The sequence below is a fragment of the Rhamphochromis longiceps genome, linkage group LG20, assembly GCF_057381845.1.
Source record: "Rhamphochromis longiceps isolate RC_006_pf linkage group LG20, R_longiceps_female_GT1.1, whole genome shotgun sequence".
NCBI classification, from domain to species: Eukaryota; Metazoa; Chordata; class Actinopteri; order Cichliformes; family Cichlidae; genus Rhamphochromis; species Rhamphochromis longiceps.
In genome coordinates, this window is record NC_140576.1 from 21,379,528 (window position 1) to 21,406,722 (window position 27,195).

The window sequence follows — 27,195 nt, forward strand, 5'->3', positions numbered from 1 at the left end:
AAAAAAGTACAGTATGAAGAAGAAGAAAAAAAGCTCATGATCTGAAACATGCCACATATAGGCAATGTTATGGCATAGGCATATAAGGCTGCCAGTAGAACCAGGTCACTAGTGTTTTACTGGTGATGCAACTGCTGATAGGAGTAGCAGAATGAATTCACAGGGCTGTACTGCTCAGATCCAGCCAAATGCTACAAAACTGACCAGACAGCTCTGCACAATGCAAATGGGGAAAGACCTAAAGTATACTCCAAAAACAACCCAGGAATCAAGGTAACATATCTCAACCCAACTGAGCATGCTTTTTAGTTATTAAATACAGATTAAATCCACAAAGAACTACAAACAAGCAGCAGCTGAAGGTTACTGCAGTAAAAGCTGAGCAGAGCATCTCAACGAACAGAGCATTTTATCATGTCAGTGGTTCTAGACTTCAGACTTCTGACTGCAGCGTTCAAAACAATGCTCATATGTAAAATGTTGTCTGTCCAGTTAACCTTGAGCCTCTGAAAATGGGGGAACTATATATAAAAATGGGTGTGATACTTAAACAGGTAATGCAAGATTTTTTATATAAAATGTTTTAATGTTGAAAATCTGCACTTCAATCACATATTGGTTGTTCGCTTTAAAATCCACTGTGGTGGTGCACAGAGGCAAAATTACAAAAATTGTCTTTGTCTAACAATTGTGGCCGTAACTGTAAAAGATGTGTGCAGGACCTAATGTCTTGTTGGTCAGTACAGCTGCACCTTGAGAAAAATGTATCACTGACCAGAGGGAAGAATGCAAAACATGTTAGATATGAAACAGATCTTAAGTCTGTCAGTAAGATCTTTCTCCCACAGACAGATTGTCTCACATTAATCACACACACACACACTCTTATGAGTCTGGCTCATCCTGTTGTTTTTAACACAGGGAACTCCCCATTGTCTTCCTTGAAGCATATTATTTGTACGCGTCGCTCTTGTTGACAAAGGAGGTCGATATATGGTTATTAATAGCAGGCTCGCTTTATGGAAAAGGGAAGCGTGAGGTCTTTGGATTCCACCATCTGCATTAAACAATACCTCATTCAGCAGCAGCTGGCAAAGGGACATAGACATTTACTGATGTTAAGGCAGAACATTGGTGGAAATGAGGATTTTCTCTTTTTTTTCTTTCTTTTTTTTTGGCCACTTCCTATTGGACACCATTAAGTGCAGCTGCGAGCGGTTTCAGATCTGTGACAGGGAATAATCCCAGCATGAGAAATAAATAGCTTATACAAAAACATGCTACTCCACATTTCTTAAATATCTCTGCGCTGCAGATGTGCTGATATTCCTGTGCTGGATTAAGAAAAGCGTCATAACCAAGCTCAAGGGAGTCTTAAAGTTCATGCAAACTATGTGTTATAAGGAAATAGTGCAGTCATAAAAGTCAGTGACAAAAACTTGTAAGATTCATCGAAGTTGTGATTCTCTGAAGGTTTAATTGCTGGTGTAAATGTGAGTGAGTGAATGTATGGTGTGTGTGTGTGTGTGTGTCTGATTCTGCCTCTTAGTCCTGTTGTTAAAGGGTGTTGCACGCCACAGTAAATCCCAGAGGTTGTTAGCACGCCCAGCTGCTTGTGCAGGTCTCCATGTTTCTGTCAGCGAGGTTGTTCACTGCAAACTCTTTCGCCTCTGATTGAGGAAATCCTCTGACTGTTTGCTCTGTTTGCTGAAATGAAACATCCCAATGGTTCCGCCATCTCTCCCACAGGCCCTGTACACAGAGACTTTCCCATGAAGACCATGCATGTTTACTAGGGTTTGACAGATATATAGCTCTTTGATGGGCCATAACAGTACCGGTGATCCTGTGCTAGCAGGGGGTCACGTTATAGACTGATCTAATACCCTGTTTTAATTTATTCCACGATAACATTGTTCCTGAAACAGTAATTAAGAAAGAGAAAGACACTTAAAACCAATCATATTATTCTTAGTTCAATTCATTTTATTGTCCAACAGGAGGGAAAACACTGAAACATAAACACAATAAAACACAGCAGGACAACCGAATACATATTACAAAACAAGGTTTATATGTAAAAACAACAAAAATTATTAAATACATTGTATTTTGAAAACTTGCACCTAAAAAACAGCCATTAATTTATGCAGTTATGAGGTTATTTAGTGATTTTAAATGGTCTGCCTCACTGTTTTAGCCATGTGACAGGCTGGCAAATTGTCCAGGGTGTACTCTGCCTCTTGCCTTATGGTTGTCTCTAGCATGAAAATATGCAACAAATATTTCACAATTCTAGGTCCTAAAATCAAGAAAATAATCATTATATTAATTCTACATGAATTGTGTTTTAAACACAGTTTTTAGAACCAAATGTGACTGCTTCATTGTCTTTTATGACTGTAATTTTGACCACAATTTATGAAATTAGCCCTATGTTGTGCTCAGTAGGACTTGAAACTAGCAAATGAGACCATAAACTCATCAGAAAGGTATTCACTGAGGTCAAAGATGAAGAGAGCTAAAGGTCCATTTTCCTGTAGATGTCTGTACAGTTACATTATTTCCAGTTATTGCCCCCCCCCCCCCCCCCCCCCCCCCGCTTGACATTAGTAAGAATGAAGTTCCTACAGCCATTCTAGTGTAGCTAAGGTTGTCTGCTCCAAAGTGATTAACAGAGGTAAAATTTGAAACTAAAAACTCTGCAGTTTGTCATGTTTTCAGCTACCTTTTGCAGCCTCTAAATAGGAAAAAAAAATCATTCTGTACAATTCTTTCATTTAGTCAAGTTGCCTTTATTTATATAAAGTTTCATAGGTGCAACATGACAGAAGTTGATCCTCTGTCCTTTCCATGTGAAGAAAATCATCAGGGATCATATGACAAAAAGAACAAATTAAAATCAGTGATAAAATTAAACATATGTCATGATAACCACAAATTTAACAGCAAGTATGGGATAATAAAAACAGGATAAACTAGGAAAACATACCAACAAGAAAAAATCACAAGGAAAAAGCAATAAAACCAAACTTAAAAGGGAAGATAGTGAAATAGTGGGACAGAATTTATTGCGGGAAACTGAGAAAATGTATCTACATGAACACAAACACTTCCTCTAAACATCCAATAATGAACGCTTCCACATGGTGGGGAAGATTTTTTTTTCCCCTCCCATTTGATCTGGATAATGTCTTGTTTTGTTTTGGTCAGTTCATTTGAAACTGACTGAAATAAATCCTGTCTTTGTGAGGCACAACACGCTGCAGAGATGCATCATGCTGCCTGTTCAATTGTTTATTTAAGGAAGAAAAAACCCCTCAAGTCTGTGCTGCTGGATTCTCACCTCAAGCCCTGGGCTTTGGCAGCCTGCTGACTCCTAAAGCTTGATTGTCCGAGCCTGAAACAGAACAGAGCAGTGTTAAGACGGTGTGCATTGTTCCCTAATTTCTTCTCTGGGATTTCCTTTTACCAGCTCTCCCCGCCCACCCTTCACTCTCCATCATCCTCCCTCTCCTTCTGAAGGCCTTGCCAAGTTGTCTGGCACATGAAAACAATTGTTCTTGCATGTTTGAGGAGACACAACTGTCTCCTTGCATTGGCGAGCTTCTCCCCCGCCGAAGCTCAGCTGACGGTCAAACAGACAGACTTCCTCTACCTCCTCTTCCTCCTTTTTGGGAAAGCGTTCATGTTCAGTAAAATCAGAAGAAAGGTATCTCAGCCTGGAACCACTAAGTGACTCACAACTATCAATATCTTTGACATGCAGGTGGAGCCAGGGGCCATCTCTCCAGCCAGCGAGTGTTTGAAACATGCTGAAGCAGACTCTGAGAGCAAAAGCCATTAAAATATTACCATGTGCAGGTTTATGTCTAACAACAGCTCTCTGGCAAGACTACAAAATGATGAAGCTAAGCACCCATGTGGGAATCAGTCCTGGGCTCCCAGATGATGCTGAAAAATGCTTTACATCCTTCCTGTTTCTGGATCATCTATTTTAACTTTTTTCTATTTTATGTTAGTGAGGCAAGGACAGGAACACTTTGAGCTGCCGGAACCGTGATTTGTGTCTCATTTGCAAAGGTGTTTTCATAGACCGAGCTCAGTTGTACTCATTAAATTGTGCTTCCAAAATGTGCCACTTCCTCTTCTTAAGTAACTGTCAATCACCAAGAAGAACAACGAGATCTAAAATGACACCAGTTTTTCTCTACTTTTATTCATGAATAACTCTGTACCATAAATCTGTAGTGTACAATAAAGCGCTGAGCTTCTCAATGAGAATTACAAAGAAACACATTGTACACACACAGTGCAGTTGGAGCTTTGCATTTTATTGCACAATTAAACATTATTGTAGCATCTCATACCCAAGTCATGCAACACTTATTTGGGGAAGTCCAAAACGCTTTCGCTTGAAAGTTTGGAAAAATAAGCAATGAGCAATATGTGAAAAATCCAGTATCCAGTTGGCTATACATACAAAAAAAAAGAGAAGAAAAATATAAAACCTTCCTTTGATGAAGATACATGATACAGCAGAAATAATTTACCTAATTTAGTAGAAAATGGTCTGTTTCTAGTAGTTTTAGGTAAGACAGCAGAGCTCCATCTATTATCGTCATGTCACAGAACATAAAACTGGCAGGAGGAGGTGGAACTGCCGTCTGGCTTCATTTAAGCTCCGCTAAAATTCTCTGCTGGGACTGGGATGTCCGAGGAGGAGGAAAAACTTACCAAAGTGAAGCGGTAAACCTTTGCAGTGATCTCCAGGTGGATCCTCTGGACGCTCGCCTGTCAGACATGTTAAACAGATCCAGACTGATTTTTACTGACTTTACTTGGGTTCTTTGTTCCCGCCCTTTCCTTCTGATCATCTCCGTCATGTTTTTTTTAATCTTTCATCTTAGTAAAAACTAAAAAATTGTTGATTTGATTGAACACTCAGTATTTTGTTCGCTCACTCTGAAAAGCATCACTAGAGATCCGTACATCTGGGTCCCAGTGCCGGATGATGTCAAGACTGGCGATGACCCAAAGCCCCGCCGCACAGAGAGTTCCTCAGAGAGGTCGGCTGCGTGTTGTTTTCCCTTCCTCTGCCTACGTGACATCTTCCTGCCGGGGGGAGCCTCAGGGAGCCATCTGAGGAGGCCCAGTCCCTGGGTGAGGAGGACAAATTCGACTTATCCTGACACAGCAGGTGGGGGAGGGACGGCAAAGGAAACTCAGACCCCCAGCATGCACCTTTAGCTGCCTTAAAATTAACTTTCCATACAGCCTCCTGTTTCACCAGGGAGCTTTCTTCTGTCATTCAGAGGACTGAGTTTGCAGTCTTATTCAAAGAGATGCCAGAAGGGAACTTGGGCTCAGCTGTGTGTCGCTGAGCTGCAATCTGCCTGTTACAGCTTTCATTACAGACTGGAGAAGAAGCCCACAGAGACTGGGCGGCTTTTGCTTTGCAGCATTATGAAATACAGACACATGGCAAATTAAAGGAAAAAGTTGAACCCTTGACCCCTACAGGTAGGGGATCTTTTTTGTGCTGTGGGGAGCATTTCACAGCCACTATTTGAGTCTGGTTGTATTTTGATTGATTGATTTATTTATTTAGTTAGTTAGTTAGTTAGTTAGTTAGTTAGTTAGTTAGTTAGTTAGTTAGTTAGTTAGTTAGTTAGTTAGTTAGTTATCTTTCAGGGGATCATACTGGTTTAGATAAAGTTATTGAAGGCCACGCATTGGAAAAATTAATCCAAAAGTGTTTATAGGTAATAAAAGCACTGCAAACATAAATCAAACTAAATACTTAATAAGCATTTGAACTACTCTTCATCTTGCCAGTTATCTGATGTGCATGTATGTGTCTTAGAGAAAAGCTGCACTACAAATCAAGTTACAGTTCTGAATTATCACCTTTATCCATTTAAAGCTTGTTTATCCTCATGGAAAGGTGTCCTTTGGGAGGATAATGCCCCCTCCACTGGAGTATTATGATATCTACTGGAATGCTTGAAAAGGGATAATGTGATAGATATGTGATTGATATTGGCATAGCTATGGAGATTGTGGACGAACATGTTAGACAGTGGTCTCCAACATCATCACCATCATCATAATCATCATTATCATCATCATCCTCAAAATGTCAAATGAGGGAAAATCTTTTGGAAGACTGGTCTTCCTTCCCTCCAGTAGATTTTCAGGGGCTCAGAGAACAAGTGCCAAGGGACACTGGAGCTTTTCTGACAGCATGTGGTGCCTGAACACTTTACTGGGACATTTTATGATAGCATTTACTTTATCTGCATTTGTCAGTGAAAGCTATCTGAATTTGCTATGTGCTACAGAAACCAGAGTGCACGAAAAGATGGCAAGCACAAGAGAAAGTTCTCTTTTGCAGCTGAAAATAAATAAAACAGTAATCATTTGTCATGCTGATAGCGATGTGAGAACCTGAATATCAAATACAGCGATGTTTCCTACTAATAAGAAATGACATGATAAAAAGATACATATCTTGAAAATCTGCTCTGAGATTAAATTTGCATCATTTGCAGTCACTAAGTGTCACTTAGCTTTCACTTCAATACTACACTGTGACCTCTGACCTCTCACCCCATCTCCCTGTCTTTTGGGCCCACAGCAGTGATTTATCCCTCTGACATACCAACAGCTGTGTTGGGGGCTCTGAACAGAGTGTGGGCTACTATTTGCCGTGACTAATCGATAACAGACTTCAAAAAAACACCAATCATGAGTTTTGGGAAAAACACACCACTCAGTGACACTGGAAACCCCGAACCTTTTGCCGTGGGTCTGCAAGGCTTCATAAACAACACACTGGCACCATCACTGTAAACAGTGGAAATGTTTGTATGTCTGACATCTTTCAGCAAAGACATAAAAAAACATTTATACCTCCAAATTTGCTATTAGAGTCAATGTTTTCAAATGTTTATTAGAAAAGAGCAGCAATTTTGCAAACTGCAGCTGCTTATTGTATATTGGAAGTACTCTTTTTTTTTTTTAAAGTGGGTGGTGAAATAGAAGACCTCAACAGATTGTTGGTCTCAGATATATACACTCCATTAATCTCCTCTTTAGTGCAGGAAATCTGAACTACATTATGATATGATTCAAATCATTTTGTTTGAGTCAAATGTGTTGTTGTTGTTGTTGTTTTTCTTTTAAAGACGGGAATTGTTTTTGTTTTATAAAATATATTTTATTTAAAATGTTGCCAACAAAAAAGACACCAAACAAAAAATAATCCACAACTTTTTTTTTTTTAAAAATGCACTGCATCTTTGAAAGGCTTATGCGTAAATTTCCAGTCAAGTATAAATATTCCTTTCTTTGGTTCCATTATTTGATCCAGCATGTGTACATGTAGATGAGCACGCTCTCCAAAACCAGCTTCGACTCTTCCCTGAGAAAGTCTTTGAGGGTTTTCAGGCTGTCAGTCATTCACTGGTCTTCAGTCAGCGCGTCATTCGCAGCGGACCAAGCCCTCGCATTTTCAAACAGTCTTTTCCATCTTTGATCTGGAAAGAAAGACATTCTTGGGTCATATATAAGCACTCCAAAAAAACAAAAACAAAAAAACAAAAAATCTGCGCCATAAAGGCTTACAAAAGCGATGTCACGTGAATAAATGTAGTTCCTATCAACAACTAAGTGTTTTGCGTAGCTCTGGTTTTCTTGCAGAATTAAAAAGACACTATGTGTGAGGAATTTAAAGTGATGGTTAAGAAATACACTGTGTTATACTGCGAACAAACATCAGCATAAAAAATACATAGGTTAAAAAATGAGCTGCACTGCTAAGTAACTGCGAACAAACATCAGCATAAAAAATACATAGGTTAAAAAATGAGCTGCACTGCTAAGTAATAGGCATGGTGCATTTCATTGCGCACGATTATTGACATAAAATTGTTGGCATTTTTAACCCAGCAGTTAAATCTAAGCCTTTTAAATCGAGCTCTGACATATAAAACATTTACCCCTTTTCTCTGGTTGCTCAAACAGAAGGTGCAGATGGTCCGCGGCTGCTTTTCCCCAAACTCTCCTTGCGCATGGACCCCGCCGAGGCACGGCTGCCCATCTGCGCCACCGTCTCCAATCAGAAGCACGTTGGCCAGATGAGAAATGTAGCTGGATGCCAGTCGAAGAGTTTCAATCTTGGAGAGCTTTCTGTCCACGGGCTCTGTGGGTATGAGAGTCCGGAGAGCCGTGAAAGCAGTGTTGACACTCTGCGTCCTGCCTCTCTCCCTGGCGTTAGCCGCGCTCCTCTGTTTCACGACCACCGCGGAGTCTCCTTCCAGTTTGCTGGAAATCCGTCTTCGTTTGTCGGTGGAGCTACAGTAACTTTGCTCCGAACTGCCATCGCTCTCGCTGCGGTTCTCATCGTCCTCGGAGGTGACAGTGAAGTCCGAGTAGATCATGTGCGTCGCCACAGGCCGCAGCATGGCAAAAGTCATCATTGAAAAAGTTACCAGTCCTTACTCCAGATCCGCTGTGCAACCAGTCGGAAAACAACCTCAGGGACCGTCCCTACTTACATCTCAAAAGTCTGTTACGTACAACCAAAAACGTACGGCTCTAATAAAGCTCACCAATTTCTCATAAGTCCGTTTTGCAGGGCCTATTCAGGGATGGACACAGACTACCTGGTCAGCTGGGCTCTTATAGCTGGATGGGAGGAGCTGACAGCAACATTTACAGTTACACTAGCCTCTCCAGTGAAACGGACTCAATAAACTGTGGTCATTTCCACTTAAAGGGGAAACGTTAGGAGAGACTCAAGAGAGAGTTGTTAGAAGAAAAAGGGATCTCTGGAGACTCACAAACACAGTGTGGTCACCAAAAAGGTGGAGCATATGGGAATATGACATCTAATGTAATAGCAGTAGTAGCTAGTAGGAATAGTAGAATTTATTAAGTGGCATGGCAATGTTGTATTTATTTACTTTAAACCACTTTAAATTATTCATTAAGTCTAAAAATATTAAAGTTTTTAATTTCCTGATTTGCCTTGTATGTAAAACCAAACTAATAACTGTTAGTAAAGGGGAAGTGGGGTAAAAAAAAACACTTTACTTCTTTTGCTCTATTTATTTTTGTTTTATTTTATTTGTACTTATTTTAACTGTAAAGTAGCATCACACAGAAGCATTCAAAGTACAAGGTGTAGTACTGAACTAAATCTACTACATTCCAGTGCATGAGATGCAACCATTCTTAATTAATATATAATAAATGCTTCATTAGAAGTTGCATGATTAGAAATGTTCAAAATTCAAAGCACTGATCAATGTGTAAAGCTTTAAAGGCATTTAGGTACTGAAGTTTGCTCTCTAGTTATTTTACAGTAAATTTGTTTCTGCCGCCCACCAAGGTCTGTTTCTGTGTGCTGGTGAAGCACATCGGTAAACACTAAGACGAAATTAACTTAAAGCATACACATGCAGTTTATAAAGTGATTTCTCCACTGTCATATTTGGTAGTAGTAGTACTAGTAGTAACAATGATAACAAGAATAAAGTATTTTTATTTTTATTTCTTCTTTGGGAGAATACATTAACTATATCTACTGCACAGCAACAGACTTAGACTAGCTTGAGTAAATACTGTTGTGTCCCCATATTGAAAGCTGTTTTTAGCTCTTACTGAGGATCACAGGTCACAGTGGGAGAAAGTTAAGTAAGAGTAAACAAACAATGAACAGATGATCCTGGAATCACAAGAATTTAATCAGTTGCTGCCCATAGTTTATAAAAACAAAGTGGTGCAAAACGGATGATTCAGTGTCTCTGAAGCCACATGAGCAGAGGCAAGTCGGCAGCACATTCAGCCACTTCAGTGTGTCTCAGCTGCATCAACAGTCAGACACCCAAACTGTCTGCTGAGGGAGGGCTTACAAAACAAAATGAATCAAACACAGGACCCCGCAGAGCTAAAGGCTGTGTGAATGTTCAGCTTCAGAATTAAGATACTCTCTCCAGAGATTCAACTTCATCTGAATTAATTAAAAATATTATGAGCTAGAAGAAGACACGCCAAACGATTTTAATTTGTTTTGAAATCTGATGATCCAGTAATAACACATTAAAGGTCAACGAAGCCGCTCAACTATTAACCAACAAATTAGATTGCTGTACGGTTAATTACATCTATCAGGAAGTCTTGCCGGGAATTTATTATCTTTGTGCAGTATGTGAATTTGCAGCTGCTCCGGTTCGCGTGCCCTACAGTAGTTTGTGAGAATTCTGACTTGGCACCAAGATTAAGCTTTCTGAGAACAACTCTCGCATTTCATGGAACTGTGATAGACTTTTGTGCCTTTGCAAAAAGGAGAAGCTCAAATTATCTAGAGTGATGAAGTAAAAGCATGTTGTGTTTGCCACCCACTGAGGTCTGTATCATTGCGCTTTAGATATCTCTGAGAACAGCAGATCACACAGATGAAGGTTTTCTGTGTGAGCTGTTGCACATTTTGCTGTTCTGTTGATGGCTGTCAGGGGTGCAGAATTCTGTATATAAATTTGTGGTCTTTAAAGAGGATGAGAATCGGGACTAAGATCCTGTGATTTTTGTCTGGTGAGGCTGACATTTCTGGCTTTAGGTACAACTGATATGCCAGGTAACCAACGCCTTTGTTTTAGGCCAGATTGTTGTTTCCTGTAGCGTAGCTTTCTAGTCCTTCCAGGTGTTTCTCATGTCTTCCTCTTGCCAGTTCCTTTTTTTTATCTTAATGACTTACGCTTTCCTGTATGATTCTATCCTTGAATTAAAATTATTTGAACTTTTTTTCTTTTGCTGGTGTCCTGCATTCAAGTTCTCTTTTTCTATGAGGTATCTAGTCTAATGAGTCTGGTGCTAAGTTAAAACAGCGTCTGATTGGACTTTCATGACATTTAGTACACACTCTTGGGATAAACAGAAATAAACCATTGATTTTCCTTTACCAAGGACCAGGCTGCATCTGTTATTAATGCCACACACCGACATTTTAAGAAGGTTGGTGCAGGAACTGCTACTTACAGTCACACCATGCATTTTTTTTCCTGTACAAAAGCACTTCTACTGCAACAAAACTTAGAAAATATACTTTGTGAAATAGATGTAAATTTACTAAAGCATAAAATGGTTAGTCATTTAAAAGTGGCTTTAATAATACTTATAATAATAATGATAATGAAGTACTTTACTATCTTGTTCTGCTTCTTGTAAAACAATATATTTGAAAATTAATCAATAATTACAATAATTACATTTCAGCATTTAAAAAAAATGTTTTAGGTAGGTGTGCCTACTGGTGAGTTAACCATTACAGAACCATGAAAAATGAACTGGTTAATTATCAGTACTGTAACTGTAGGGCGGCTGTGGCATAGACCTTACATTGGGTGGTGGTCTAATAAATTTGTTAAGCACTGTACATCAAAAATGGACATTTCTGAGTATTTGAATACGCTGACATGAACATTTAGATCAAAACAGATATTTGCTCAAGTGCAACTTCAAAGAGCTAGTGTCTAATTAACTCCACAATTAGAGCGGATAAAAAAAAGTTGAAAGAAATTCACTCTATTTCTTTCTGAGGTGGCAAAGGCACAGTATTGTCCAGTCTTCTATCTTTAAATTCTGATTTATGTCACTGACGGCTGTGCAGAGCATGACAACACCACTTTGGTGCTCTGCCCCATTCCTTTGATGTCCTGTGCTGCTGACACAAAACAGATGATTAATGCCCTTTTTAATGAATACATCCCTTCAAAGGGCATGTCTGGTGATACTGTGTTTGTTCTGCTGTCAAGAAATCCACTCATATGCTAGAAAATCAACAATGGATAGTTCCTACTAACCAGTGTTGCATGTGTATTAGCAATTATAGTTTATTCCTCTGTGACATCAAGCTCCATTGTTGTTCAAAAGCTATTAAAAAGACATCAGTGGGCTCAACACTATTGCACAATGTGACACGTTTCTTTTTTTACAATCAGCATGGGCTCTGAAGTTTATTTTGAGCTGACCTCGGACACACTTTCCTGCTGTGCTAAATACACATTTTAACACTAAATCTGGAGCTCAAAGAGATTCCAGTAAATGCAGTATTTTGTCCGGTTTAGTGATGTTGGGTACACTGAAAGAAACTAGCCATTTTACAGATGATGTATTGCATTTGTGATCAAATTACATCATCAGTAGCTCAAGGCTTGCAGCCACAGACAGGCTGGAAAAAATTAAAATATCAGTAGAAGGGACTTATTTATTGTGGGTCTTTTAGGATTTGGGGACTTTTTCTTTCAGCAGCACTAAGGCTAGGTAAAGATTCCTTGGAAAAAGATGCTCACGGTCATTTGACCTTAGATTTTGGGTGCATCACCCACCTCAAGAGGTTTCTAAATGTCTGTTTCGTTTCTCTTGTGTCACTTACCATCGTGCTTCTTCCTCCCATTCAAAGATCTTTTGAAATTGTAGTTCACACATAAGAGCTCATAGTACTGTATTACCCCTATAGAGCACTTTGCTCTCAGACTGCTGGTTCTTAGGGTATATAAAAGCACAATGGGAGGTAGAGCCTTCAGTTTTCAGACCTGTCTTGTTTGGAACCAACTCTCAAATTTAAGAGACAGACACCATCTCTAATTTTTATGGTTAGGCTTAAAGCTTCCTTTCCTAAAGCATATAGTTAGGGCTGGATCAGGTGACCCTGAATCCTCCCTTCGTTATACTGCAATACCCCGAGGCTGCCAGCGGCTTCCCATGATGCGTTGAGTTTTGTGTGTCTTTGTCCTGTTTTCCTCCCCTAACCTCAGAAGGGACTTACTCAACCTGGTTCTGCCGGAGATTTCTTCTAAGGGAATTTTTCCTTCCCGCTGTCACCAAAGTGCTTGTTTATAGGGTCTCATCTAATTGTTAGGGTTTTCCCTGTTTTCTATATATTACTGTAGGGTCTTTACCTTTCAATATAAGGTGCCTTGAGGCAACTGTTGCTGTTATTTGGCGCTGTATAAATAAAATTGTTACAGATTTTAGGTTTATGAATAAGTTTTGAGAAGATGAGTCTTGCTATTCATACTTTCATTAACGCACACTTTCCTTTTCACAATCGTTAGTTTATGAGGGGCAGCCAATCAAAAGTAAGTTTCCATAAGTGAATGAATGGAGGGGCTGTACCAAAGTGTAGGTTTTCTAAGGAAGTCCAATAATGCAAATATGGTTTTGAAAATGAAAAGACTCTGTTCCCTTTAACAATAGTTCTGTTTTGCATTAAAGTTATTACATGCAAGCTGAGCAAAAATGTTGTATAGAGTTTTTGTTTGTCCCCTGGCTGTATCATATTTAGCCGATGCCACAACAGGCGTCTTGGGCTTTTTCCTACACCTCCAACTAAAGTCTACAGAGCAATTCTTGAGAAGTAAGCAGATGTTAAATACCCGATAATTGATCACTGACAATGCTTTCCAATTACTTTGATCATCATTTATAGTGGAAACTCTCCAAAAGAGCCACATCACAGTTCTGCAGGCTGAGTGAAATACAGCCTATTGTCATTAAGCCACATGAACACTTTCACAAAGCTACATAGAGTAGAAGGTTTGTGCACAATGTGTCTCTGTTTTTAGGTCAGAGGGTGGATACGGCGTTGCAAATCTGGCACAAATTACACGCCTGCAGCCACCAGCAGTCTGAGGGAATTCCGGATAGGAAGCTGTGAGAAGTCCTCATCGACTTAAACGGAGTTAAACCTAAACTCTTTCAAGAGGGTTTGGCTGTAATGCCTCCCCAAGTGGAACAAATGGGTGAGCTGGCTAACCAGAGATCATTTTTCAGCTTCATTTTAAAATGTGGACAAACTAAACAAGGAAGCCAGAATCAACTTAATAGTATGTAAGCAGTTTGACTGCACCACTGAGTCACTTTCTAGATAAAGATTGATGACTTTATAATGCATTTCAAGATGAATCTGCCACAAAAATGAAATCCACAAACATGGAGAAAAATTGATTTCTACACAGATTTTTACTGGAATATCTGACACAACAATAAGCTGGTTAGTATTGTAGAAAATTGCATCATTTTAATTCATACAGTTCTATACCATTACAGGCATATAATTTCAACAATGATAAAAATGTTTTTCAATAGGATTTGGATGCTGAAGATGATACTCCAGTTCTTTTCCAGCAGATATGACGAAAACAAAGTGAAGATGAAAGACATGTTCTGATGTTTTTTGGTTGTTGTTGTTTTTTTTTTATTGAATTCAAGATATTTGATGTCTATGTGTTGCAGACACAAAGCCTGCTGTAATCAGAAAAGGTTCAAAAGCCATTCATTACTGAAGTCTAACGTTTTTATTTTTTATTTTTAAAGCAGAAGCCACTCTAACAGCTACATAAACAAGATACTCATCTAATGACCTTTTCCTTAATTAGTGCTTTTAATGTGAATAGAGCTTTTAAAGTCCAACATGCTTATTAACTCTTCCTAACCTCCTCATTATAAAAGTTATTGCTTAGAGCCCCACAATCTGCATGGGTTCCCTCAAAATAGCACAAAAAAGGAAAGACAGTTAAGATACTGTCAGAACTATTTTATAAGTGTGCACATCAAAAACATAAATTTTAATATCAGTCAGTTTGTTTTATAGTCTTCCATTATTATTCATGCTGATGTTTGATACAAAAATAGCCAGTTTTTGTTTCATTTGTCCACTTCTGTGTATTTGTTTCGGTGTTTCTTTTTTAAAATATTTGTAACTACATCAAACCCTGTTCAGTGCAAAAAAGCATCACCAAATAAAAGGCTTGTAAACATGAAGTAAATACCAGTAAAAGCAATACATCAGCAAACAGCCAAAAAGTAAATGAGAAATGGAAATCCAGTCTATGGAAGTGGCGTGGCCTCAATTTATCCGTGTGCTATCCTGGTGCCTCGTCACGCTGCTGTGGTCACATAATGTTTTATTGATCAATGTGTTGCACTGTTTTTATCAATAAAACAATTTCCTCAGGTACAGGAGCAGGCTCTTTAAATACTCATAAACTGTAGGCGTTTCTCTCTCTTTCTGAATAATGACAGCCTTCAACATGTGATTAAGCCCGGAAACAGGAAATTGGCTGAAACACAAGTCGGGCAAACAATTGGCAAGAACGTCACCAACCACCTCTCCCAAAAACAAAATTCATTTGTGAGTTGTGTGTGTGTGTTAGAATCCATCCATTTGCCTCAAACAGTTCCTCTTCTTAACCCTCAAATCCCCTTGATCTGTTTAAATCCTCAAAGATAAAGTGTGCAGAACCACCCATGGAAACCGCTCCCCTGAAGCAACAGGTGCAATGTATTTTTTCATACCAGTATTGCGTGTCAAAACCCCTTTGAGGATACGGTTACTTCCAGACAGTGAGGGAGCCACAGGAAATCTTCTCACACGCGACGATTCAAAGGTGAAATTTAGAGTCCTTTAGGGGCCTCTCGGTAAAAGCTGCACCGGGTCTCCCTTCACTTCCTCGATGGCCACAAAGGGAGATCAGCAGGTTGCTCTCAGCTGATGTTGGAAAGGCCACGACTCAATGTATAGCGTACTTATATTATTCTGTAAGACGACAGTTCCTTCCTCTAAGACTGAGGCAAAGGAACTGCTGTCTGGCTTGATTTAGTAAGCAAGGCCTGCCTGAAGGTCAACCACAACAATAAACACAGCACCCATGCTATCTTGCATAGATAGAGCACTTTAGGTTGAAGTTGTAAAATGTTGCTTTTTTTGTTTCTTTCTTTGGGTTTTGTTTGTTTGTGTGGTTAAAAGAGGTGTGCATTTATTTATGTGAGGCAGGGCAAGACAGAAACATTTGTAGTCTGAACCATAGCCTGAAGAGCGAGCAACTAATCAGGGTTATTTTTCGTATGCATCTGAGATCGCCTTGGTTAAAGTATTTGATACGAGCTGACCAGTACGTTGAAGGATCCTCCGCTTTCTTTGTCAAAACACAATCTGGATGGTTACACTGGGGATCACTTTGAAACAACACTGGGGATCACTTTGGTCTCTTGTGTTCTGGGGGCCTCTGGATGTCTGGAGTTTTGATCTCCTCCATACCTGCTTCATACCCTGGAGGACGGGGCTATGCCCCCCCCCCCACACTCCCTAGCAGATCGTTACATGGAGAAACCTTTGGAATACAAGCACGCTGATCCACACAGGTATGCACACGGGTGTTCACTGCTCGTAGACTTAAATTACACCTTTCTTGGCTACTACTTCGAAGCACATCTGTCCTGCGTACTGCACAACAACATTGAATATTTAGTATTTACTGCTGTTTACACTTAGCTAGATTAATGCGATGGTGTTGTGTTTAGTATGTTGCTTTGTTTTTTTTTGTTTTTTTGCTTGTTTTCTATTCTTCTCTCAACAGGTGATCCAGGAGATTCTTATTTTTTTTCTCCCCCCCTTTCTCACTGTCCTTCTCCCCTTCTGTTTTTCCTTTCCTTCCTCTTTCTTTCTCCCTTTCCTATCCCTCACTCATGTCTGTCCCATCTGTAACATCTGAAAATAAAATATAATAAATAATAAAAACAAAGATCGACCAAATGGACCAATACGGCAATGCCACGAAGATCCATTTGGCAAAGTAAATCCATTGGGTATCCTTGTTGGTCTTCAGACAACAATTCTGATGGCTAAAGAACCAAATGGGACAGGCGAAAAAAAAAAAAAAAAAAAAAGAAACAACAGAAAGAGACAGACTGACGGCAAGCACAATGAGCAGATTCAGCAAGACTTAACATCTTGCATTTTGTCAGCTTGATGTTCTCATAACACCTCACTCCTTCGGCAAGCCATCTGGTCTATAGGCTCCTTTCTATTAACTCGTTGTCTTATGCTGTCTGGAACATCAAAATCAAAGTTGACTGTGCATGAACAACGTGGGTGAATATGACTGAAAAACTGCAGGGTTGTGTGACACCAGAGCTACAGGGATTTATAAAAAAGGGAAAAACAGCAGTTTGCAGTAATTGTCTCTTAGTTATTGAAAAGAAAATATGCAGCTGCAACATAAAGTCATCTATTTGATTCTAAAATTATAACTAGATCCACGGGGACCTTCTGATACAATTCAGACAAAAATAACTTCAACCAGCGACAGGGAAGGTGTATTTAAATCTTCCTCAGTACTCAGAAGCACCTCAAGAGGTGAATTTGAAGAAAAGCCACTGGTGGATACAACAGGCTTTTTTTTGTAAGCAAGTGTCACAACAGTAAAAGCACATAAGTAAAATTAATGATAGCTGAATTCAGTTTCACTGCTTCCGTTTCTGCTGCCGCGCTGTGCAGGCTGGCTCGCTGTCACAGGAGAGCTTCGACAGAAATGAGAAGTTGTTCATTTTATCAGCAACAGCTGTGCTTTTTCCAACTTTGACAAGTAGAAACGTCTGCTGTGAAAACACCTGATCATCTCCAACCATCTTCCACTGGGGGGGGGGTTACTCGATTATGTTTACAGAATAAACACACTGCTAAAACAACTGCTTCATCATTTAAAAGGCTGACGGGGTTGAGCTGATCACTACTTGCATCTGAGCATCCACAGACAACTAGCATCAAAATAACGAGTAACTGGCATCATATATGCAAAGATTTAGATGAAGCAGAGTTGTGACACCATAGAGGATGATGGAAAAGAGAAAATAGAGGCTCTACATGCTTTAAAAAAATTGATGCAAGTCGTATTCTCTTTACAATTTTTTGTAGCGTTGAATCGTATACATATGTAGCATGTCTTTGTTTATGTCACTTTTTAAGAAGTTTGTTATTATAAAAATCTTCTTCACATCATCTTTATGATATTAGCAAACAGCTGAGAATGCAGACTGGAAAAAAGCAAATGGATAAAAGGTTCATTTAATTTAAGACTGGTGTTTATTTCTTTTTAAAAAATGAATCATTAATAAATGTAGGTAAATTAGTTGTAATATTTATTCCATGATCACCAATAAAACCAGCAAAATTGAGAGCTTGTAGTAAATTCTTTTATATAGGGCTATACTTTTAAAATTGGGTTTATGGAATAGTTGGTGCCTCGTTTTCTCCGACAGCTCATCTCGCCTTTCTCCTTACATGAAGTAAGATGACCGACACTCTCACTTTTGTCTATTGTTATTGGGCTCGATGCTAAGGTTTCATTTTATAGCCAAGATGAAGATGTGCTAAATTCATTTTCTCTTTCATACTTTCACACTATAAGTCGATTTAAGTTAAAAAAAAAAAACAAAACAAAAAAAAAACTTATCTTAGCCCAATCTCAGCTGTCATATTTTTTAAATAAAGAACTTTAAGAAAACTGTTAAATGTGTATGTGCAGATGGTATTTGGCAACATTAAAGCTATCACATGATTAACATGCATACATTTAAGCTGTTTCAAATCACAAAATGTAACATATTTAACTAAAGAGCTACATTTCCCCCTGCTGGCAAAGCCTTTGCTCCGCAGTCACCAACAGGAGAGTTACAGCCATATTATGTATGATCCACCTGAGGCAAGTACATTTGAAGCAGGGGGTGGAGTGGGGTGGAAAGCTCCAAGCTGCTCCAGCATCACCGCAGATCAGGCGTTGAAGCCCCCAAGTAAGTGCTTAGGTCTGAGATGTTAGATTTGATGATCTTTGCTGGAATGGTCTGCATGTTCAACCTCTGATAGGCAGCAAACCTGTGACAGCCTCCAAAGGAGTAGTAGTAATTTCCTCCCTCGCTGCCTTTGATCCAGAGCACATCAATAGGAGGAACAACGCTGATGTCTGCCGTCTCCTGGAAGGAAAGATAAAGTGTCAGTTAAAGCCTACAACAAGGTGTGGAGTGAAATTTAAGCGACAAGAAAAAGTAAAAAGTGTCATACATATATTCTATTTATCTGATAAACCAAAGGACTAAAATAATTCTAAAATCTTCCCAATAAAGTGAGGAAGGAACTATTTCTAACTAAATATATATTAATTTTTGAAGAAAATCCCACCATTTAACACCAATCCTGTGTAATCTCTATCTATCTATCTATCATACTGAAACAATGTCCTATATTGTGATTGGCTCAAAAATACAAAAGTCAACACTTGATAAAATACCAGCTTCTTTTGATTTTCTTTTTAATGACGTAACAGCCACTTTTCTGTAGTTGTTTTGCATACAGTGAAAGTGGAGAAAGCAGAGAAGCCATGCAGGTTAATGCAGGAAAAAAACTGCCATGTCTTCAGCTGGACCGGGGGCGCCAACGGTCTTCATCACAAGTACGTCATTTATTGGGAGGAGTTGGGGCAGTGTTTGGGAAGTTAAAAAGGTACTTGGAAAACAAAGACGTTTTCCAATGTTTGCAGATGTTTGGGGGGTTTTTTTTCTTGTAACGCAACAGTGCCTGGTTTAGCGTATTTGGCACTGTTATAGTAAAACCTGTCACTACAGAGGTGTGTGGCTAAACTGAGGCCAATATTTACCCTGAAACTTCATCATCCACAAACAAATGATAACATAAAACAACCGTGTCACCCTTATTGTGTCCATCAGGCTCTGGACTTTCTGCTCGTCCAGCACTGGAGGAAATGGTCTGATGATGACCTGCATCGGGATGTTATGGACCTCCTCCACGGTGTCCGAGTGAATCGACCTGTTGTCGGTGCTTTGGTCACCGCCCGCCGGTCCACGGTCACTGGGCGCTATCGACATATTTCTGCCGGTTAAAAACACCAGCTTCAGCGGAGATTTTGCACCACAGTACAGCCGAAACATTTAGCATACCCCCCGACTACAGTACACTCGACTGTTTCTTTACTTCCTGTTGTTAAAAATGAAAGGTTTTGATTGGTTATTCTCTCTGTCAATCACACAATTGCCATGCCCTCTCGAGGGCAGCGGTCACAGGGTTTCAACCACAGTAGAAACTTTAGGTGTGCGTTTGGTAGCATTTAAAGACGTGTAGATATAACGCATGCCTGCAAAACTGCTGTGTCCCATTAAAATTCACTCCAGAAATTAATCGTGCAGTTATGTAGAGCTGCAACAACCCCAGAGCCCTTCGGTGGCAGTGGTTTCTATTAATGAGGTCACTGTTTTTTTTGTGGACTGTTGCACGATATGGGCCTCTTCCTCTTCCTCCTCCTCCTCACTTGTTCATATTCTATTTTTGCAGGGATTTCAAAGACCCAGCCAGGTTGCTGTGGCTACATGGGGAAAAAAAGGATGTCTGGGCTCACACAGGTAAGTAAACTTCAAAAGATCTGCGGCAGTGGAGCGGAAACAACTATTGTTTGCTACAGCAAGCTACAGCATCATCTTCTAATGAGACAATTAAAACTGATTTCTTGGACAGAAGAGGCAGCCCAGTATATTGAATTATTAGAAATTCTTTGAAATGCAGTGGCAGCGCCTTTTATGGTGATTAATTGGTCACACGGGGATCAGTTAGAACATGAAAGTGGCCTATATATAGTGTGTAATCATTAACAGAGGTATCAGCATATAATATAATATTACAGATTAAAGATGAACAAAATGGATCCTGTTATGCTGCAGTGGGTGTAATCAGCTTCTTTTTTTTTTTTGCCTCATTGTCAGGTGATTGTGTAGAAACAGCAATCTGTTTATTATTTCACTGGAGAACAGCTTAGCTTTGAAAACTGCCTCACATTTTCTACTTTGTTTCCGAAAGAGCAATTTAGCTGACACCAGAATACTGAAAACCCCACTTAAACTCTAATATAGTGACATGGATCATAATATGCTGACATGGGCTCCACGATTTAGTGTCCCTGCATGAATAACTGCAGTATAGTAAATAAGTACGGTGACATGTCTCTCCCCTCTCATTCACCACTTCATACCATAGTCGAATTGTTGCTTTGCCGTCAATCAAAAGCCGTTTGAAAAGAAACCAGCGTCACATGAAGACAAGAGACCGTGTCAGTCAAGCAGTATAGACATTTAAATCATCTCCAGCGTTAAAGTGTGTTCAGAGTCCCACTACACTCTGCGTGACCCTCTGCTGTCACAGCAGGGTGGTATGCGAGTTGTTAACATATCTCAATTACTTAGATTGAGTTAGTCACACAGGTACAGCGGCAGGTCACGGAAGAACAGTTCCCACATAATGATTTGCTGTTAATATTAGATTTCAGTCCCCGTGGGATTGTCACACTTAGAGCAGCTGGAGAAAATTACCTGCCAGCTTTCAGACAAGGAAGTGAGCTATATTTATTTACGCAGTATTATTTTTTTTACAAGTTGACATGCTTTTAAAGTGATAATTATTCTGATGCTGCTTTTCAGTCTTCTTTGTGATAGATGAATGTGTGTGAGATCTTAGCACAGTTTAGCAACAGCGGATGTCTGCGTGTTTCCGGCCGAACGTGTGACTGATTCGCTCAGTGATGTTGATTACTCGCCGATGGCTGTCGCTGCCGAAATCTATGAAATTATTTTCTGCACTATCTCCTTCAAGTACATGAGAATGAGATTTCTGTTTAATGATCTTCCTCGCCTTGAAATAAATTTGCACCCCAAATCTCATCTACAGAGAGAGAACAAGTGGTGCTTCGGAGAGAGGTTATTTAGATGTGGATTAAACTGCAGTCACACTCAGTGCACCGTTCATTGACCTTATAGCAAAAACAAAAGCACAGAGACATTTTTTTCCAACTGTAAAGCCAAAAGAAACAGTTCATCCAAAAATCAAATTAACATGATTTCCCTCCTTCCAATAGTGCTGTTTTTCCCAGATTGTTTGGTGTGAGTTTCCAGGTTTTGGAGTTTTCCGTCTTCCCTTAAACATATAAGAAGTAAACGTCACTCATCTTGTGGCGCTCGAGGTGATTCTTCTGCAGAATCATAGGATTGGCAGATCTGGTTTGGTATAGAAAGAGATTTGCACGCAAGTTTGATTAACTAAATCATGATTTCTTCCAATAGACATTGCTGCTGAGTTTTCTTTTCTTTTTTGGCACCACAAGGTATAACTTGCATTCCCTGGCCATCTAATTAGATACACTTTGCTAGTACTGTGTTGGACCTCATTTTGCCTTCAGAACTGGCTTAATTCTCTGTGGCATAGATTCGACAATGCTGGAACTATTCCTTGGAGATTTCAGTCCATGTTGACATGATAGCATCACACAGTTGCTGCAGGTTTGTCATCCATGATGTGAATTTCCTGTTCCAAGAGATGATTAGAGTTTTTTGACAAAGCAGCCGTCAGAAGATGTGTGACAGGGTCAGCATCAATATTCAGGTAGGGTGTGGTGTTTAAACAATGCTCACATGGTACTAAGGGACCCAAGGTTCCAAGAAAATATGCCCTCATACCATTGCACCACCACTGCCACCAACCTGAACCACTGATACAAATAAATATTGGCTTGCTTAAGTAAGTGGAGCGCCCTCTGTTGGGTTTACTGATACAAGGAAGGATTGCAGTCTGGTCATTCTCCTCTTGACTTCTGGCATTGCTAAAGGGATCACACAGAGAAGTGCTCCTCACTGGGTATTTTCTCTTTTTCAGACCTTTCTCTCAAAACATTAGAGATGGTTGTGTGGTGAAAATACCGCACGTAATTCACCTTTCTTCCCCATTCTGATGCTCAGTTTGAGTTTCAGCAGGTCATCTTGACCATGTATACATTTCTAAATGCTCTGAGTTGCTGCCATGTGATTGGCTGATTAGATATTTGCAGTTGAACAGGTGTGCTAGTAAAGTGACCAGAGAGTGTATCTATAACTCAGCAACTCACATCAAAACAGTTTGTTCTGAGGACCAGAACCGGCCAGTAGATGATCTCATTTCATGAAGTCATAAAAGAAAAACAAAACAACCTCCAAAAGTCAGTAAATATCAGTTAACCTGGAGGTGACTGACTACACTGAGTCTTTACTGCTGTTTAACTCAAACCCAACAGAGGGCGCTCCACTTACTTAAGCAAGCCAATATTTAAACACATGTGAACACATAACAGCTGATGGATAAGCATCTGGCCTCTTTAAATCAGACAGACAGTAACGCTCATGCAAAGTGATCCCTATTAAATTATTTGTTGTTTATCTATGCATGTATAGGACAATGTGTGTGTTCAAAAATAGTTATAGTAATTTTTTTTCCCAGTGTGATATGCTGAACTACAAAGGTATTAAAAATTGAGTTGGCTAAACAAGAAATAACAGGACAGAAAATGATTTGAGTTCTTTAATATTGTTGTAATTATATTATTGTTATTGTTGTTATATTGTTATATGTTGATGTTTATTTAGAAAATTGTTTTTATTTTAAAGCCACAATTGTACTGAAAAATCTTAGATAGTTGTTCTGTTAGTTAGCTTTTACACAATTATGGTCGCCTGCACCCAACGCTCATCTTCTGAGTGTAATTCATTCACAAAAAAATGAGAAAAAGCACACAATAAAGAAAGTTAACGATTATTTTTTATGTGGCAAAGGGTCTGTCTGTCCATCCGTTGATTCATTGTTCACAAGAGTCAGTTCTCCTACAAGATTGGTCAGAATTTATACACCGTGATCATTTAATGCGTCTCCATCAAAAACGATGAAGGTCATATTTGCTATTTTACAGGCACATTTCCATTTTCAGATGAATCACTAGTCCTTTTTAGAGTGACCTGACAAAAAGGCTGTGATAAAATAATCAGACATGCCTACCGAATTCATCGAGTTGAACACAATTCAGTACTATCTTCTTATCATGTTTCAACTGACATTAATTAGTATGCTTTTAAAAAGCACAACAATTGAATATGGGTTTGAACTGCCCTTTTCATAATCAGCAAATTCTGTAAAATATTTTTTAATCCTCATCAGAACAAAAAAAAAAATATATCTGAAGTTTGTGTAAACGTCCTCACATTTAAGAAGTAAATATTTTGAATTTTGGTCTAAAATTTGCTTTGTTATTTTTCTGTAATCAGAATAGTTGCTGATTGATGAACTTATACGCTAATCAGCTAATTATTGCAGCTCTGCTAATTATAATGCAATGCAGTGCTGTCCTTGTTACTGCGTACATTGTATATGAAGGAAAAAGGAGCTATTTAAGGAATAACCTCCTTGACTTTTGCCTGAGTGCTGATGACAAGTTGGATATCTAAGATGCATAAAAATGCGATTTTGACATGACTTCAAAAAGAGAAGCATACGGATGAGGTGGACCCTCTGCCAACAGAGAGATGAGGAAACAGATGGGTTTTACACAAACAGCACAAACATCAAGAACACTGAGTTAAAGAGCTTGGCAGTCTCACTTGATGAAACAGTGAGGAATGGAGGCGCTTTTAATGAGCATCTCTCCTGTGATGCAGAATGTGAAAAGACAAACTGTTAGCTCTTAAAGGGGCAGTTACAGTTGGTTGGTCCTGGCTGGTTTTACCAACCTCTTGTTGAGTGACTTTGGTCAGGGTGCATACCTGCTGGTTATGCAGTGGGGCACTGTTTGCATGTGGATTTTAGGAGCTTGAAAACGATGCAGAGCAGATTTTCTCCTTCAGCTGAATCATCCAGTTGAACTGACAGCACTGTCATCAACATCAAAGCCTGTTTTTTTTTTTTTTTGTTTACGCTGACAGTTGGTGAACAGCCTACAGATGGCGCCAGATGTATGAAAAGGGTCAGAGCAAGGGCCGGCACCAGATAAAGGAGAGTTGAATTAGTTAATGATAATTTAGATAATTACAAAAATGATTAGTTGTTTGCTTTTTCACCAGCCAGTAACTGAGAGACACCTGCAGCAACTGAAATAAAGAGTGATTGTAAATTCAGCAGGAGCATCCATGTCTATTTTATGACCGATCTTTGATGAATTAATGAGCCATTTATTCCATGAACAGTGGGAAAAAAAGAGATCTCGGCATGTGCCCCAAACACTGAAATATTTATTTATATAAAACTCTTTTGTCTCACAAGTCAGAAGCCAGAACCTGGAAATGTTTGGGAGCGAGCACCTGAAAGGACTCACTGATTAACAAAATTGTTGTTTAAGCTCTGCTTGTTTGCCGTGTTTACCACAATAGCCTGTGTATGACTTTCCTGTGCAGAGTAGCAAATCAGAATTTGAACTACATCAAATTAATAATTAAAAAAAAAACTGCAGATGTTTTTTTTCAGTTAGTTTATATTTAAAATATAGGAAAGGAGTGTTTTGGATTTTTTAAATATTCAAATCTTTCATTTAAAAGCTGCTAAAGAATTAAAATAAATATTCAACAACAAAGTATTTTAGTACTTCTGCTTTAAAAATTCTTGCACAGATACTTGAGTATTAAAATTTTTCCAGGTTAATTTCTATTTGATAGATTTTTTTAAAGTTCAACTTTTTAGACAAGATCATGCTGGACAGAGCACATACTATACTTTAAAGATTATTGTTATTATTAGATTCCCAATTTACTGATTAATCTAACAAATGTCATAATATAGTAAAAAAAAATTAAATCACAGTTTTGTAATCAAACCTTTATCAAACGCTGCATGATTAAGGCAGATAACATATTAGCAAGATTGGCAAATATATTGACGTATTAGTAAAGAAAACACAGCTACTTCATTTTGTGTGCAGTGTTACCCTTTTTCCAGTGTGCGAGGTTTAACGGTTCCTGTTGCTCTAGATTTGTGCGGTAGCATTTTATTAACCCCTTACTCCTTCAGAAGGCAGAAATATTTTCTCTCAGACAGTCACTCAGAAGATGATGGTGTTCTCAAGTCAATATCTTTGAAGTGTGGGTGTAGCACGCTCAATTTTGCAGGTTGTTTTAAATAATTTACCTGATCTGCTGCCAGCGAGAGGGCAGTGGGAGGTGCTGGCTGTGTGCCGGGTTTTGGAGCGTTGCAGATGAGGGGGTGTGATATAGTATGCAGGGCCACAGTTGCCCTACCTGCCTCCTGATGGCGATCGCTCACAGTGGCTGTTGTTACACACACAGCACACCCATGGGTGATGTAATTGGATTCTGTGGGTCCCCATTTTACAGTCCATTGCCGTGTAATGAAATCAGTTATTTACTTTCATCATAAAATCTGATAAGGGACAACATCTGCCGGGGTAAAGTTTGAGTGAGCGCCGCATGTGAATGTTGATGTGCGGTCTGCAGTGCTGCGAGCTTAATCAGCACTTGGCTATAAACTTGTCATTTGACTCCACACGTGAAAACCAATATGCCGCTTTATTTTGTTACGTGTTTAACTTTAGGATAACTACCATGGAGGCAGGAGCCAGGATAATCACCGCTTCCCCATGTTGAAGGAAGGAGTGTGCAGCTAAGCGTCTTGTTTCTGAGCCCCTGCTCTGCTCTGCCTGCTGTCTCATTATACTGCTGCTGTGCTGCTGGAGGACACTGAAGGACACAAGCGATTGAATTCAAGTGTTGTATATTCCCTGGAAACCAATCAAGAAAAGCCCCAGAATAATAATCCCTGTTCGCTGTCATGATTCATTTTTATTTTGTTCCATATTTTTCTCTGGCTTTTGAGTCACTCAGAAAGAGTAGTTCCAGCATAAAATCAATGTTCCATTAAAATTTAATGACCAGGAAGGGCTTAATAGTGGTGGAACAGATGCCTCTGCTTTTGATAACGCCGACATCTCAGGAACTCTTATTCAAAGCTACATTGGTGCTGTCAGGTCCTCTGACCACTCCCGTTCCGAGCTGTTGTGAAAAACAAAGGATATTGGCATTTCTGTGCCTCCGAGCGGTGAAATTAAAAGTTAGTAAATTGACAGTAAAGCTCATAAAATCCCTCAAACATTGACAGAGGAGGCTACAGCTGATGGCACATTATAGTCATAATTACAATTACTCACTCTGCTAATGTTGACTAAGGGATACTCCAAACAGATACCAGGCTGGCCATTTTCTAAGTGTGTGGGCAAACATCTGCAGGATACATGTGTGTGTGCATGTGTTGATAATAAAAACACAAAAACACCCCGTTATCATTTAATAAAATCATATTTGACTGTTTTAAAGGGAAGAGTGGACTTGCAGGTTCCTTGTGCTATTGTTTTTATTAACGTTATCATTGCTATTGTTGTCATCATTATTAATTGTAGCAGAACAAGATAAAATCAAAACACCCCTCAGCAATCATGGCTTAAGTTTCTTCATACTCAGCTGGAACAGAGAAAGACGGAGAGAGAGAGAGAG

General features: G+C 39.2%; 2 protein-coding genes and 2 long non-coding RNA genes across 6 annotated transcripts; 1 reads left to right on the forward strand and 3 right to left on the reverse strand.

Moving 5' to 3' along the window:
- Positions 1-2,608: 2,608 nt before the first annotated feature.
- LOC146645240 (uncharacterized) lies at positions 2,609-5,509 on the reverse strand. Of its 3 annotated transcripts, none has more exons than XR_014909120.1 (4): positions 4,993-5,509; positions 4,738-4,794; positions 3,347-3,400; positions 2,609-2,847 (listed from the first exon to the last, which is right to left on the reverse strand). It is a non-coding gene; the product is annotated as an uncharacterized LOC146645240 (long non-coding RNA). The 3 variants fall into 3 exon arrangements; XR_014909122.1 differs by having other exon boundaries at positions 4,965-5,509; XR_014909121.1 differs by having other exon boundaries at positions 2,609-3,400; positions 4,965-5,509.
- Positions 5,510-7,205: 1,696 nt separating this feature from the next.
- tcf15 (transcription factor 15) lies at positions 7,206-8,777 on the reverse strand. Its single transcript, XM_085394364.1, has 2 exons — positions 8,004-8,777; positions 7,206-7,541 (listed from the first exon to the last, which is right to left on the reverse strand). The coding sequence occupies exons 1-2, from the start codon at positions 8,481-8,483 to the stop codon at positions 7,479-7,481; spliced, it is 543 nt and encodes a 180-aa protein (XP_085250490.1). The 5' UTR covers positions 8,484-8,777; the 3' UTR covers positions 7,206-7,478.
- Positions 8,778-16,372: 7,595 nt separating this feature from the next.
- On the reverse strand, positions 16,373-19,827 carry srxn1 (sulfiredoxin 1 homolog (S. cerevisiae)). Its single transcript, XM_085394365.1, has 2 exons — positions 19,549-19,827; positions 16,373-18,816 (listed from the first exon to the last, which is right to left on the reverse strand). Exons 1-2 carry the CDS (start codon positions 19,786-19,788, stop codon positions 18,607-18,609), a joined length of 450 nt encoding a protein of 149 aa, XP_085250491.1. The 5' UTR covers positions 19,789-19,827; the 3' UTR covers positions 16,373-18,606.
- A 119-nt stretch (positions 19,828-19,946) lies between these two features.
- On the forward strand, positions 19,947-27,075 carry LOC146645243 (uncharacterized). The gene is made up of 3 exons (XR_014909125.1): positions 19,947-20,101; positions 20,189-20,256; positions 26,241-27,075. It is a non-coding gene; the product is annotated as an uncharacterized LOC146645243 (long non-coding RNA).
- Positions 27,076-27,195: the final 120 nt, after the last annotated feature.

Excerpts from the sequence above, each read along its gene's own strand:
- srxn1 (XM_085394365.1), bottom strand. The coding sequence starts at position 19,788 with ATGTTTCGGCTGTACTGTGGTGCAAAATCTCCGCTGAAGCTGGTGTTT. Across the intron at positions 18,817-19,548 it reads GCCTGATGGACACAATAAGG|GAGACGGCAGACATCAGCGT; the intron begins GTGACACGGTTG and ends CTTTCCTTCCAG.
- tcf15 (XM_085394364.1), bottom strand. The coding sequence starts at position 8,483 with ATGATGACTTTTGCCATGCTGCGGCCTGTGGCGACGCACATGATCTAC. Across the intron at positions 7,542-8,003 it reads TGAGCAACCAGAGAAAAGGG|ATCAAAGATGGAAAAGACTG; the intron begins GTAAATGTTTTA and ends CTTTCTTTCCAG.